The 15,047-nt window shown below is 40.4% G+C and overlaps 2 protein-coding genes across 3 annotated transcripts in view; one reads left to right on the top strand and one right to left on the bottom strand.

The window, feature by feature from the left end:
• The window catches only part of LOC127574762 (small leucine-rich protein 1-like), a 112,691-nt gene that overhangs the window by 51,769 nt on the left and 45,875 nt on the right, over positions 1–15,047 (bottom strand). The window lies entirely within an intron of this gene.
• Positions 1–15,047, top strand: part of epb41l2 (erythrocyte membrane protein band 4.1 like 2) — a 116,754-nt gene that overhangs the window by 72,143 nt on the left and 29,564 nt on the right. For both annotated transcript variants that reach the window (XM_052024054.1, XM_052024053.1), the window contains exons 10-14: positions 2,466–2,553; positions 6,339–6,491; positions 7,697–7,794; positions 11,634–11,806; positions 12,355–12,533. In XM_052024054.1, the coding sequence (XP_051880014.1) occupies positions 2,466–2,553; positions 6,339–6,491; positions 7,697–7,794; positions 11,634–11,806; positions 12,355–12,533 (691 nt within the window). The remainder of the gene's footprint in view (positions 1–2,465; positions 2,554–6,338; positions 6,492–7,696; positions 7,795–11,633; positions 11,807–12,354; positions 12,534–15,047) is intronic.

Here is a 15,047-nt window from a genome sequence, read left to right as displayed (position 1 = left end):
CGCTTGCCCTTTACGTATCTTTTTAAAAAAAACTTTGGCAATCTTTTATATTATTGGCTGTTTACCTGCATATTTCATCTTCTGTATTCATATTTCACAAGCCATTTGATAAAGTAATGAGGGCTTTTGAGGGGAGAGAGGAAACAAAAGGACATGTAAAAGCTGTTGAATGCAGGTCAGAGTTGTAGGAAACACACAGATCTGTCAGTGGAGAGAGGAAAAACTTGACTAACTATTACTAGTGAGTTATCTGCAACCAAACTTGTTGTATTCTGTATTGGCTCCCATAGACTGTGACATGCTGAATGAAAAATGTTCCTCAAGCTTGGGCTTTGACATACAGTGCAGGGAGCCACAAATATAGGTCAAAGTAGGACAGAGAATTAAAGTGACAGGCAACTGCTGGATCTGGGTGGCCCTAGCAGACTGAACAAAGACTCTTTGCAAAGTGGGCTCTATGCAGTTCTCTAAGGTGTTGGAGGTTATATTGTGAACACCAAATGAAATGCACCAGATTGGAAGAAGTGCAAGTAAATCACTGCTTCACCTTAAAGGACTGTTTTAGTCCCTGGATGGTGGAAAGGAGCTAAGTAAGGCGCAGGTATTGCACATCAATGCGGTTGCATAGAAAAATGCCGTGAGGAAGGGAAGGGTTGGTGGGGACAAAAGGGTGGAACAGGAAGTCTCAAATTGAATGGTTCCTTCGGAATATTGAAAGGGGAGGGGAGCAAAGATATGTTGAGGCTGGAAACTTGGATGGCAGAAAGTGCAAAGGATGATTGTGGAGCTGGTGGGCTAGAAGATGAGAACCAGGGAATTCCATCCTTTTCCAAGGAGGAGAAAGTCGGGAGAGGTGGGGGTAATAGATAGATGCAGTCAAGAGCTCTCATCTATAGTAGAGGAGAAACCACCATTAAGGGAAAAAAAGACAACTCAGACACCTGTGCAGAAGGACTTGTGATCAGAGCAGATATTGCAGAGGAAGTGGGAGAATGAAGGCAGGTTGGAGGGAGTTATAGTTGAGGTAGCTGTGGATGTGTATGGGATTATAATTAATGTTTGTCACTAACCTACCCACTGAAATGGGGATAGGAATTCAGAAATTGACGAGTCATTGTGAAGGTGAGTGCAAGGTGGAAATTAACAGAAAAAGTAATCAAAGTTTTGAGTTCTGTACGAGTGCAGAAAGTGGCACCAATGCAGTCATTGATATACTGGGCGAAGTTGAGGAAGGAAGCTGAAGAATGAAATAAGGCTCTTCTATGCACATATCCCTGAAATGATAGGTATAGCTTGGGCCAATGTGAGTTTCCATAGCTATACTTCTGATCTTCAGAGAGATGGTGGAGTTGAAGATGAAGTTGCTCAATGTGGAAATCAATTCAGCCGGGCAAGTGAATGTTGGCTTCAACATTTTTCATGTATATAAGAATAGGAGCAAGCTGGACTCTGTCCTGCCTTTAGAGTTAGGTCTCTAATTTGCTGTAAATCAATTTCATTATGCATTAATTCCCTTTCCTGATTAAATGTTAATCCCCAGTCTTGAAATTTTCCATTCACCCAACATTCTCATTTTCTTGATACATTCTTTGTAATGTCTTGTTTTTCACAAATTGTATCTTTTCATCTACAAACATTTAGGTAGTACTTTCTTTCATATTCCAAGTCATTGAGATGTATAGTGATAAGACGAGGCCTCTGTATCAGGCCTAGAGGAATAAAACATCACGTTTTTGCCAGAATGTGCTTCTTTATTCCTCTTGTCTCCTACTTGAGTGAATTATCTCATAACCTTGATCAAGGTCTCAAATTGGTAATCTTTTGTTCCCAGCACTTTTTTTTTTGCTGAACCCTGTGCATTTTTGAAATCCATATGGATCCAACCTGTTATAGACCCCTCAAAGCAATACTAAACATGACCTACTCTTCACAAATCCATTTCAACTGTCCACCTCTTGTAGAAATGCTCATTTATTCTGTCCCAGATAGACGTAAAGCAATCTCCCTTCAATTGATTATAAATTAAGTTTTTGACTCATCGCATCTGATATTACTAGTTTGGTTTTCAACACTATATGGGAGATGTGCTTAATGAAGAATAAATCCTTGTGACTCACCTGGCACATTTTTTTTAAATGTACCTACAAATTTGGCAAAACAAGCTAAGGAAAAATTGGAAATTTGTATTTTTTTGTATCTTGATTCTGAAGTGATAAAGTTGGTGTGTTTTGTAATGTAATTTTGCTCAGTCGGGCTTGAATTTAAATCATCATAGAAATTACAGCAGAAGGAGAAGTCATTTGTCCCATTGTATCAGTGCATTATCAGTTAATGTATCCTAATTCATTTTTTAAAATGTATAATTTTTTATGAGAAATCTGAGTTTTAGCCATTCTTTAAAAAACTGAATTAACCACCTAATTTTATGCCTTTCTTTTATAGTAACTTCCTTGTTTCTTTACCAGGGGTTTAACTCCAGCTCAGGCTGATGCTCAATTTCTGGAGAATGCCAAGATGCTTTCCATGTATGGTGTAGATTTGCACCATGCTAAGGTAATTGCTTCCCACTTGGTTCTATGATAATGAAGGGGAAGGGAGATGCCAGGTTGGCAAATTCAAGTTCATGTTACTTTGCGAATCACAGCACAGTACTTATAAGAGATGTGCTTTATATGAAATTAATCACTTATTGGTCATTTAATGTTGGTTATAAAGATATCTTATTGTAACATAATGGCCTGAATTGCATTTGCCCCTTGCTGGGGGCGCAAAAGAGAACTGCCTACTTCTCACAAGTCAAAGCATTGATGCTTTCCACTCCTGTGTGTTGCAACACAGAAGTTAAGAGCATGCTGGAGTTCAGCCACCATTTTATCTGACCAGCTCTCAAACAACAGAGAATCTAACTTTCAACTCTTACTGTCCAATGTCATTACCATGACAGAATCCCCCACTGTCAACATCCTAGGAATTATCACTGACCAAGAAATCAATTGGATCAGCCACCCAAACTTGCAACAAGAACAAGTCAGAGGTTGGGCATCTGTAGGGAAATATTCCCTGACATTTCAAATTCTTTCCACCATCGATAAGACCATAAGACATAGCAGGAGAATTAGGCCATTCAGCCCATCGAGTCTGCTCCGCCATTCGATCGTGGCTGATTTATTTTTCCCTCTCAACATCATTCTTCTGCCTTCTCCACATAACCTTTGCTGCCCTTAATAATCAAGAACCTATCAACCTCTGCTCTAAATATACCCAATAACTTGGCCTCCACAGCTGTCTGTGGCAATGAATTCCATAAATTCACCACCCTCCGGCTAAAATTCCTCCTCATCTAAAGGGATGTCCTTCTATTCTGAGGCCCTGCCCTCTGGTCCTGGACTCTCCCGCGACTGGGAACATCCTCTCCACATCCACTCTATCCAGGCCTTTCAATGTTCAGTAGGTTTCAATGAGATTCCCCATCCTTCTAAACTCCAGCAAGTACAGGCCTAGAGCCATCAAACGCTCCTCATACATTAACCCCTTCATTCCCAGGATCATTCTTGTAAACCACCTCTGGACCCTCTCCAATCCCAGCATGTATTTCCTTGGATATGATGCCCAAAACTGCTCTCAATACTCCAAATTTGGCCTGACCAAGGCATAAGTCAGGAGTGTGAACTTTTGTTGGTAGAATCTCAGATGAAGATGAGGAGGCAGACAGGAGTGAGATAGATCAGCTGGCTGAGTAGTGTCACAACAACAACCTTGCACTCAGTGTCAGCAAGGCAAAGGAACTGATTGTGGACTTCACAAAGAGGAAGTCAGGAGAACACACACCAGTCCTCACTGAGGGGTCAGCAGTGGAAAGGATGAGTAGCCTCAAGTTCCTGGATGTCAACATCTCAGGATCTATCCTAGGCCCAACACATTGATGCAATCACGAAGAAGGCGTGCCAGCGGCTCTACTTCGTTAGGAATTTGAGAAGGTTTGGTATGTCACTAAGATTCTTAGAAATTTCTATAGATGTATGGTAGAGAGCACTCTGGTTGCATCACAGTCTGGTATGGAGGCTCCAATGCACAGGATCACAAGAGGCCAAAGAGGGTTATAGACTCAGCTAACTCCATCATGGGCTCAACCCTCCCCACCATCGAGGACATCTTTAAAAGGTGGTGCTTCAAGAAAGCAGCATCAATTATTAAGGAATCTCACCATCCAGGACACGCCCTCTTCTCATTACTACCGTCAGGAAGGAGGTACAGGAGCCTGAAAACCCATACTCAACAATTCGAAAACACTTCTTCCTCTCCCACCATCAGATTTCTGAACGATCTATGAACCCATGAACACTACTTAATTATTCCTTTTTTAGCACTATTATTTTTGTAACTTACAGATTTTTTGTCTTTGCACTGTATTGCTGCCACAAAACAACAAATTTCATGTCGTACGTCAGTGATAATATGATTCTGATGGTATATTCTCCTTTTCCTGGATGAGTGCTGCTCTAACTACTGTCAAGTAGCTCAATGCCATCCAGGACAAAGTAGCCCGTTTTGATTGGCACCCAGTCCTCCACCCTAAATATCCATTCCCTTTGCTGTGATCGACACTGTGAACTGCAATTACTTGTCTAGATTGCTCCAACAGCAATTCTTAAGCCTACAATCTTACATCAAGAACAAAAAGAGTATGGGAAATACCACCACCTGCAGTTTATTCTCAAAGTTGCACACCATTCCTGACTTGGAACTGGATCACTTGTCTGCTGTTGTTACTGGATCCAAGTCCTAGAACACCCTCCTCAACAGCTTTGTGGGAGTACTTTCACTACAGCATTTAAGAGTGTGGTTCACTAGCAATTTCTGAAGGGCATTTCAGGATGGGTGATAAATGCTGGCCAGATCCTGAAAGCTGAACAAAAGGAAATATATTAATGAGAGATAAAGAGACCGATGAGAGTGGGGAGAAAATAAATGCTAATTTTATGGGTTTGCATCCAGAGTAGACAACCAAAAGATGCAGGAGAATGAAGCACTAACCAGGAATCAGACTGGCAGCCAGGATGCACACTTTGATGGACAACTAAAAGTCATTAGGATCATCAGATTTACACGTTTAGGAACTTTGTAAAGTTAGATTGGGACCTTGGGCTACAGGTTCCAACTAGATTTGCATGCACCAGCATAATTCAGCTGCACGTGCTCCATTTTTGGAGTAGAATTGAAAGTAGTTTGAATTAAAATGTTTATTTCTTGACAAGAGTTTTAAAGTTTAATGCCATGCAAATATACATATTCAAAATATTTGTGTTTTCAAAAAGTGAACTTTTTTCTGCAAGTCTTCAATTTGGTAACTTCCATTTAGGCTTTTTTTACTAGTACATTTAAGCACTGCTGAAATAATTTCATGAAGTATTGCTGGGTAGAAATTCACTCTCCTGAAACAGTTGCAAATTTAGGCATATGACCCTCATAATTTGAAACAAGTAATTTAATGAACAGAAGATCTGTCTGCACCTGAATTCCTGGTGTTCCCTTCTAGTTAATGTGGCTGCACCTTCACTCTGTCTGCCATACCAGCTTGGAATCTCCCAGTGGCCAGCCATTTTAATTCCATTTCCCCTTCCCACACTGACATGTCTGTTCACAACTGCCTCTACTGCCAGGTTGATGCTAGATGCAGATTAGAGGAACGGCACCTTCCTTCCCTTTATTCCATGTTCCCACTGTCCCTTCCTATCAGATTCCATCCTCTTCAGCCCTTTGTTTACTTCCACCTATCACCTCCCAGTTTCTTGCATCATTCCCACTACCCACCCCCTTCACCTGGATCCACCTATCACCTGCCAGCTCTTGTTCCACCCCCCACCCACCCCAACTTTATATACCAGCTATCTCCCCTTCTTTCTTTCCAGTCCTGATGAAGGGTCTCAACCGGAAATGTCGACTGTATTTCCCTCCATAGATGCTGCCTGACCTGCTGAGTTCCTCCTGCTCCTTTGTGTGTTCCACCTGTTGCACGATACATTTGCTCCATTTCAGTTGGATTGAAAGATGTGAATGCTATTCTGTTTTACTGTTTGCAAGACTTGCTCACAATACTGTATTAAATGGCAGTTTTTTTTCTTCAAATTGGGTTACACCTCATACAGGCTGTGGGATGGGTAATTTCTAAATTCGAGTTATCCAATAGTTACATAATATGAAAGTTATCATCTGTGCTGAAGGTTTCTGTATTGCAAGCATGCCATAACTGTCTGCTAGTTTTTCTGTAACATTTAGCCTTAAGTTTCAAGATACCATAATATTTTAACAAACTACTGTTTTTCTGTTGACTTTCATAGGATTCAGAAGGAGTGGATATTATGTTGGGTGTATGTGCAAATGGACTGCTCATCTACAAGGATCGTCTCAGAATTAACCGCTTTGCTTGGCCGAAAATTCTTAAAATTTCTTACAAACGAAGCAATTTCTACATTAAAATTCGACCTGGAGAAGTAAGAATTTATCCAAATTGTAGTTTTCAGTGTTGTTAAGGCTAGTGGAATGCTCGTCAGGAGCAGACCAGAGTCCTGTTAACAAAAAATTGAACAATGTTCATGTTCCAAATAACTTAGCTATAATAACAGCACACTCAAACATATAGAATGGAGTTGATCTCCATTGTGGATTCTGATAATAGAAGGGTACATGTGCAGGATTTGTTTGACTTGCTCAATGTAGAGTAGATCACACTGCAATTAGTGAACTGAAAACAAATAAGTTTATTTAGTAATTCTCTAACTAAATAGGAGGAGGGACAAGTAATTCTTCTGTCATATGGAAGAGACCAGGGAATGCGAGTGGGTATAGATATTAACAGGTTTTCATCATCCTATAAATTCATAAGTAGATACTAGGGGAAGGGTAGGCCAAAAAAGGGATGTTGGAAAAACAAAGAAACGTGAACTGGTAGTTCGAGAAGCAACAACTTTTAATGGATTATGTGGTAAGCTGATTGGTAGGCATGTAAAAAGAAAAGTCTCAGAAGGGAATGGATAAGTCAGAAGTGAGTGAAAATTGGAAGCGTATACAGTACATTAAATCCTCGAGTAAGAATCATCACAAACTAGATAATCATAAAAGTCAATCTATAGAAAGAGCGCTTATAAATGACTGGGGAGAATTGAAACTGATCCATATACTCTGCAATAGGATATATCCTCTTACAGCAGCACCATTTATCTGGGGAGAGAGAGAAGGTGAGAATGAATTCACTAAAGTGAAGGAGGATGGCAAATCCTGATCCAGTGAGGTATCCTTTTATATTTTGCATAAATCCAAAGTTAAACACTTCTGGCAACTCCATCTGATAAAAGCTTACTCCCTGATATTTTCTTTACAATTTCCCTTAAGTGAGCTAGTTACATTAGAGGTATCCAATTTAACAGATGGTTGAGTGGAGAGTTACAAAAGTTGTCATAATTGTATTTCTTAACCTTAAGGAATGCTTTGCAGTCAGTATGAGAAAATAGAATTGCCAATTAAAATTGGAGCGTATAATGCAAAGATAAAGTAAGGAAATAACTCCTGTTCAGTTTACAAACAACTTTCTGGTGTTAATAGATGAGGAGGTCCTTTTGTAGGTAACCAACATGTAAAAGAAAATTGCTTGTAGGTTTAAGCAGTACTACAAAGATGTAATTGTGTTCCTTCTTTCCAGATAGAGCAGTTTGAAAGTACTATTGGTTTCAAGTTGCCTAATCACAGAGCAGCAAAGAGATTGTGGAAAGTTTGTGTGGAGCATCACACTTTTTTCAGGTAAAGCTATTCAGGGGTTTATGGGCTAGCTCAGTGGTCTGTAACCCAAAGAACAAGTGGAGCCATTTTTATCAAATTCTGTCAAAGTAGACAAAATAGTTGTTCAAGGCCTTGGCCGTTTCCACATTACCCAATATTAATTCCCCCTCCTCATCTTCCAAGGGACCTATGTTCACTTTAGCCACCTTTTTCTGCTTTATATAATTATAGAAACTTTTACTATCTGTTTCTATATTTTGTGCTAGTTTACTTCCATAATCTACCCTTTCCTTATTGCTTGCTTTGTGGTTCTTTGTTGCTTTTTAAAGTTTTCCCAATTTTCCAGTTTCCCACTACTCTTGGCGACTTTGTATGCATGAGCTTTTAGCTTAATGCCTTCTTTTATTTCCTTAGTTATCCAAGGCTGTCTCTCCCCACCCTTGCTGTCCTTGCTTCTAACTGGAATATACTTTTGTTGAGCATCGTGAAAAATCTCTTTGAAAGTCTTCCACTGTTCCACCATATAGCCTGTGTTTCCAGTCTGCACTAGCCAACTCCTCCCTCATCCCATGTAGTCTCCCTTGTTTAGGCAGAATACACTGGTTTTAGATTGAACTATTGCACCCTCCATTTGTACTCACATACTCTTTCCATCACTCTTTCCAAGAGGATCCCTTACTACAAGATCATTAATTTTACCTGTCTCATTGCACAGGACCAGATCTCAGATAGCATTTTCCCTTGTAGGTTCACTAACATGCTGTTCAAGAAAGCTATCACAGATGCATTCTATGAAGTCCTCCTCAAGGTTGCCTCGACCAACTTGATTCGCCCAATCTATGTGGAAGTTAAAGTCCCCCATGACGACTGCTGTTCCATTCTTGCATGCATAAAATATTTCTTGGTTTATTGCCTGTGCCACTGTAATGTTATTTATTCGGTGGCCTATAGACAACTCCCACCAGTGATTTTCTTTCCCCCTTTAATATTACTAATCTCTACCCAGATGGACTCAACATTCTGCTCCCTAGATCTTATCATCTCTCACTATGGCCTTGATCTCATTCTTAATTAAGAGCGCTACCCCACTTCTCTTATATCCCCGCCTATCCTTCTGTATTACCTGATACCCTTGGATATTTAATTCCCAATCATCTCCACCCTGCAACCATGTTTCTGTAATGGTCAATAAGTTATACCCCCTTGTACTGACTTGTGCCACAAGTTCATTGACCGTGTTTCAAATACTAAGGGGAATTAAGATAAAGTGCCCTTACACTCGCTGTCCTTTTAGAATCTAGTAACCTTTGTGTCCTTTGCGTTTGACTTTTCTGTACTCCACTGTTCCTTTTCCCTTTTCTGACTTTTGCTCTGATTTCTGCTTTGCTTCCCTCAGTGTTTCAGCATAGATTCCCATCCCATCCCATCCCCTGCCATATTAGTTTAAACATAAACCACGGAATATTTAAAAATGCACATGCCGTGTAGCTCCAGTCGAATTCCTTTTGCTTTCCTACCCGCCCCACCGTCACCCCTGGCTTCTGCTCTTCTTTCTCCTTGCAACTGCATTGACATCTCACATGACAGAAAATGCTGGAAATACTCGAGTTCGGAGAGTATCTATGAGGGAAAAACGGTTAATATTTCGGATGGAATGATCAACCTGAAATGTTAAAGAAAGTGCAGATGTTGGAAATGTGAAATTAAAAACAGAAAATGCTGGAAATGCTTGGCGGGTCGGGCAGGCCTACTGAGTGTATCCAGCATTTTCTGTTTCCATATTAATCGTGAAATGTTAACTCTGCACTTCTCTGCAGGCACTTAGTGACCTTTTGAGTACCTCCAGCATCTACAGTATTTTACTTTTCTATATCTCCTATACTCTGTTTAAGGTCACTTGAACACCCCTCCAGTTGATGAGAAAGGGCTTCTGTTTGAATGGCCCAGCTAGTAGTCAAGTAGACTGAGTCCTAGAGGCAGAGAACTCCAAAGGCAACTCTGCAAGCCATTAAGAATAGCTAGCTGGTCCTCTCATAGGACAAAGGTTTCCCACTCCCTTAAGTCAGGAAGCTGGACACTTTCTCCCTGTCCACCTTCAAAAACCACTGTATTTCAGCTTTTTATCTTGGAATCCTTGACCTTTGTGTTTACTTGCCATTTTTTAACACGACTAAAATCCGGAGGGAATTTGTGGTAAGATAATTGTGGTAAGAGGTAAGATAATTCGATTTATTTAAAAAAAAATATCCCATGCCTGTCCCAGTTCTTCAAAAGACCTCCTCAAAATTGCAGTTAGAGCCAATGGGACGTGCTCACTTATGCCATGTTGTACGGTGACAGACCTGTGCCTATCATTGCTGTACCCATGTTGTACAGTGGTTTCTGTGTGCCACTGCTCGGAGTCATACTGCATGGAACTGGGTACTTTGGCCAACTATCCTATCCATGCTGACTATCACGCACCCATTAATACTAATCCTATGCTAATCACATTTCACTCCCATTCCCATCAACTCTCCCCCCATATTCTTCCACTTGCCAACACACTAGGTGCAATTTAGCTTGGCCAATTAGCCTACCAAACAATTCATCTTTGTGATTTGGGAGGAAATTGGAGGATCCAGGAGAAATTCTCAAGGTCACAGGCAAAGCATGCAAACTCCACATAGATGGCACTGGAGTCGGGATCAAACCTGGGTTACTGGAGCTGTGAAGCAGCTACTCTATTAGCTCTGCAACTGTACTGTCCTGGATTTGTTGTGATAGACGTGTGTCCACGAGTATAGTACTGCACTGTATGTAGTAATAGATCTATGCTGGCAAGTGCAGCATCCTAATATTATTCAGGGACAGATCTTTCTTCATTAGTACTGTACCACAATGTTGTAATGATAGACCAGTGCCCACCAGTTCGTTACTCAATGTCATACAGTGACAGGTATGTGCCTCACAACTGCATTACCTTGGTGTTATTCAGACAGACCTATGGGCACCAGTACACTACACAGCATAGTTCTGGATACAGACCTTGGTCTATACTGAGGGTCTGATTCCAGGCCTGGCAGAGGGGAGGACCCCTAGTTCCAGGCCCAGCATTGGAGGGACCCCTAGAACCTGGGCAGACAGCTACGGGAGTAGAGTTCTACCTCTTGGTCTCCACGCACTTGCCTTGATTCCAGCAAGGCCGTTCCTCTTAAGGATCTGAGGCTGCTCCATGAAATCCCAGGAACTGTTGGAAGGCCTTTGGCCAGATCAGCTAGTATGGTGAGAGGCCAGACTGGATATTGTAGGGGTGCAGTGTTGGCAGATGTCAAGATGAGAGAGTCCTTAAATAGCTGCATGTGCATCTGAAGCCATGCGCTGCTGACACCAAATTTTATGAATGCTAACCTGAATTTGTCAAATTTGTCTGCACATGGTCAACATAAAGGCAGATGTAACTATAATTCAAAGAGAGCCTCCTGTTTTGCTTTGGGTAAAATGTACCTTTGCTTTAATTTTCTATGCCTTCCTATAATATTTCAAGCACATGACTTTTTATAGCTTATAACAGACTGCCTCAATATACAAGCATACATTATCAAAGAGGAGGAAAGGAGCTGTAGTATGAAATACTCCCTTTGGTAAGAAAGAAGCTTATAGAAGAAGGATTTCATTCTCAAAGTGAGATTTTCACAATATTTAGATGATGAAAATGCAAGCTGCTAAAACTCTTTTCCCAGTGGTTTTGCATATCAGATTTCATCTTTCCATGTCTGAACTATTTGTTTAATGGTTATTTACTAAATTTGAAATGCTCAGAAATGTAACTGTATGCTCACTTAGTTTTAGTTTTAAATTTTTGCAATCATTATTTATAGGTTGCTTTCTCCTGAACAAACACCAAAAAGCAAGTTCCTGACTTTAGGTTCCAAGTTCCGCTATAGTGGGCGCACCCAAGCTCAAACACGGGAGGCAAGCATCCTCATTGACAGACCTGCACCATATTTTGAGCGCACTTCGAGTAAGCGAATGTCTAGAAGTCTTGATGGAGGTAGGTGGGAGTGTGATCCATTCTTGGAAAGCAGAATATTTTCTGCTAACTAATTCAGAGAGGTTCTTAAAATTTTCTTTTAAAGTGTATTTTCAGAAATAATGGAGAACCTAAAATTCAGTTCGTTTTTTTCCAGAGCTTTTGTAGTTATGACATAATTGGTCACAACTTTAGGTCAACTTTCAAACCTAAAACACCACCAGTAGACTGTAACAAAGCAGCAAGATTCTTCTTCAGGTTACATGACTTACCACTGTCTTAACTGAGGTGCTCATCCTTCTGGACTGCCTTTTTTGGACACACTGAATACAAAAAAATGAAACAGATACTTCTACCTGAATGTATGTTTTCTCCACTAACTTTTCTTTTGTTGCTTTAAGGTGAATTATAGATCTGGAAAAATCTATGCTGATGTTTGAAAGTATTTCATTCCTCAGATATTATCTTTGGAGCAGGTGTAACATGTTTTTATCAAGGCACTGTATTTGATGTGTCTTGAGGATTTTATTCAAGTCTATTATAAGCTGACAGAAATCTTTTTCTAACAGCTCCAGTAGGTGGCATTAATGAAGTGGGTCTACAGCAGGAATTATCATGTCTAGGTTCAACAGCAGAGGACACTGCAACAGTAGCTGGTGTTAATAAAACAGAAGCAGATAAAGAGTTGGCAGTAAAAGATGTAACCACTTCGAAAGCCTCACAGCTGGAAATGCCTGTGGAAACAAAGGTACTGTTTTTATTAATAGTTTTTCATTGGGAATAATATTGCATAGTTCACGACTGAGAATATAATACAAAACGTATAGTACAGGACCCCTACCTTCCACATAATTTACAGCTGTATTGGCCAAGTAATATTTTTGCCAATAATTTCTTCAAAAAAGAAAAGAATTGTAGTATTATCTGGTCCTTGTGGAGAAAAAAAATAATTGAAGTTTATTCACCAAAAAAGTGATGTATTTTCCTTTACCCATCCTACATACATGAAGGAAGGTATACTTTGTCCCCTGAACTTTAATGCACTGAATTAGCTACTCAAAAATAAGAAAATTGCAATATTTTGAATGAGTTTGCTGGCCAAGCTAGAATAAATCACAAGGAGTAGTCACTAGATCACTAAGGTAGTGAATGAATAGTCTTCAAGCAAATCAGCAATGTGTCGGTTAGTCAGGAGTTTCACGGAATGGAACTGAGTTCAGTTAAGATTACTAGAGAGAAGGTGCTAGGAAACCTAAATGGGCTAAAGACTGATAAGTCTCCCGGACCGGATGAGGTGCATCCCCGGGTTCTGAAGGAGGTGGCTTTAGAAATAGCGGAGGCATTGGTGATAATTTTCCAGGAATCGATAGACTCCAGCATGGTTCCGGAGGACTAGAGGGTCGCAAATGTAGTTCCGCTGTATAAGAAAGGTGGGAGGCAGCATAAAGGAAATTACAGACCTATTAGTCTGACGTCAGTGGTGGGAAAGTTATTGGAATCTATCCTCAAGGATGGGTTTATGGAATACGTAGGGTGCAAGGCAAGATAGGTCCTAGCCAACATGGTTTTGTGAAGGGAAGATCCTGCCTGACCAACTTATTGGAGTTTTTTGAAGAAATCACAGGTAGGGTGGATAAGGGAGAGGCGGTAGATGTTGTGTATTTAGACTTTCAAAAGGCCTTCGACAAGGTGCCCCATAAGAGGCTGATTAATAAGATGAAAGGTCATGGAATTACAGGTAGGATAACAGAATGGGTGGAGCATTGGCTGGTTGGCAGGAAGCAAAAGGTGGAAATAAAAGGATCTTGTTCTGGTTGGCTACCGGTTACTAGTGGTGTTCCGCAGGGGTCGGCGTTGGGGCCGCTCCTTTTTACCTTGTACATTAACGATTTGGATGATGGAGTAAATAGTTTTGTGGCTAAGTTTGCGGATGACACCAAGATAGGTGGAGGAGTAGAGAGTATTGAGGAGACGGGAAGGTTGCAGAGAGACCTAGATAGTTTAGGAGAATGGGCAAGGAAATGGCAGATGAGATTCAATGTTGAGAAATGTGCGGTTGTACACTTTGGAAACAGAAATAAGCGGGCAGATTATTATCTAGAAGGAGAGAAAATTCAAAGTACAGAAGTACAAAGGGACTTGGGGGTACTCGTGCAGGATACCTTAAAGGTTGACCACCAGGTCGGATCGGTGATAAAGAAAGCAAATGCTATGTTAGCATTCATTTTGAGAGGTATAGTGTATAAAAGTAAGGAAGTGTTGATGAGGCTCTACGGGGTACTAGTGAGGCCTCATTTGGAATACTGTGCACAGTTTTGGGCCCCATATCTTAAGAAGGATGTGCTGATGTTGGAGAGGGTTCAGAGGAGATTTACGAGGATGATTCCCGGAATGAAAGGGATAACGTATGATGAGTGTTTGTCGGCTCTTGGACTGTACTCACTGGAGTACAGAAGAATGAGAGGGGACCTCATAGAGACATTTAAAATGTTGAAAGGACTGGACAGAGTAGATGTGGCTGGGCTGTTTCCCTTGGTGGGTGAGTCCAGGACCAGAGGGCACAATCTTAGAATTAGAGGGTACAGTTTCAAAACAGATGAGGAGAAATTTCTTTGTGGAATTCCTTGCCAGGTACAGCAGTGGAGGCCAGATCATTGGAGGTGTTTAAGGAAGAGATAGATATCTAAATAGTCGGGGTATCAAGGGATATGGGGATAAGGCCAGAAATTGGGATTAGAATAGGTTTTTTTTTTCCTCTTTTACCCCCCCCCCCATTTCTAATTTCTTTTTCTTTTTTCCCTTTTCCTTGGAGCAGACTCGATGGGCTGAATGGCCTACTTCTGCTTCCTTATCTTGTGAAATAATTGAAAGGCAAAATATTATTGCATTCAAATTTATCCATGTTACAGAATAGATTTTTCAGCTCAGCTCAGTGCATAAGTGTACCTTTTAAGATTTTTAGCAAATTGAATGAAGTGAAAAGTAATGAATGTAAATGTTGAAAATAAAAGGACACATTTTTAGTTCTGTGTCCAGGTGCATAGGATCGTCGAGTCCACTGGTTATTGAAAAATCTAGTTGTCAGAACACATGTTTATATTCAAGTGATACTGTTAAATTAGTGATAGCTAAAGTTAATATAATCCAGGAATGTAATAGGACCATGCCTTATAAATTTAACAAAATGAGTTTGCTGGAAAAAAAAGGAGTAGATTTATTAATCATAAACGCAATTTATTTGTATGTTTTGAATTTCAAGTTG

This window comes from Pristis pectinata, chromosome 10 (assembly GCF_009764475.1).
Source record: "Pristis pectinata isolate sPriPec2 chromosome 10, sPriPec2.1.pri, whole genome shotgun sequence".
Lineage (NCBI taxonomy): Eukaryota > Metazoa > Chordata > Chondrichthyes > Rhinopristiformes > Pristidae > Pristis > Pristis pectinata.
The sequence above is the reverse complement of the archived record's forward strand: the minus strand, read 5'-3'. Positions and strand labels throughout refer to the sequence as shown.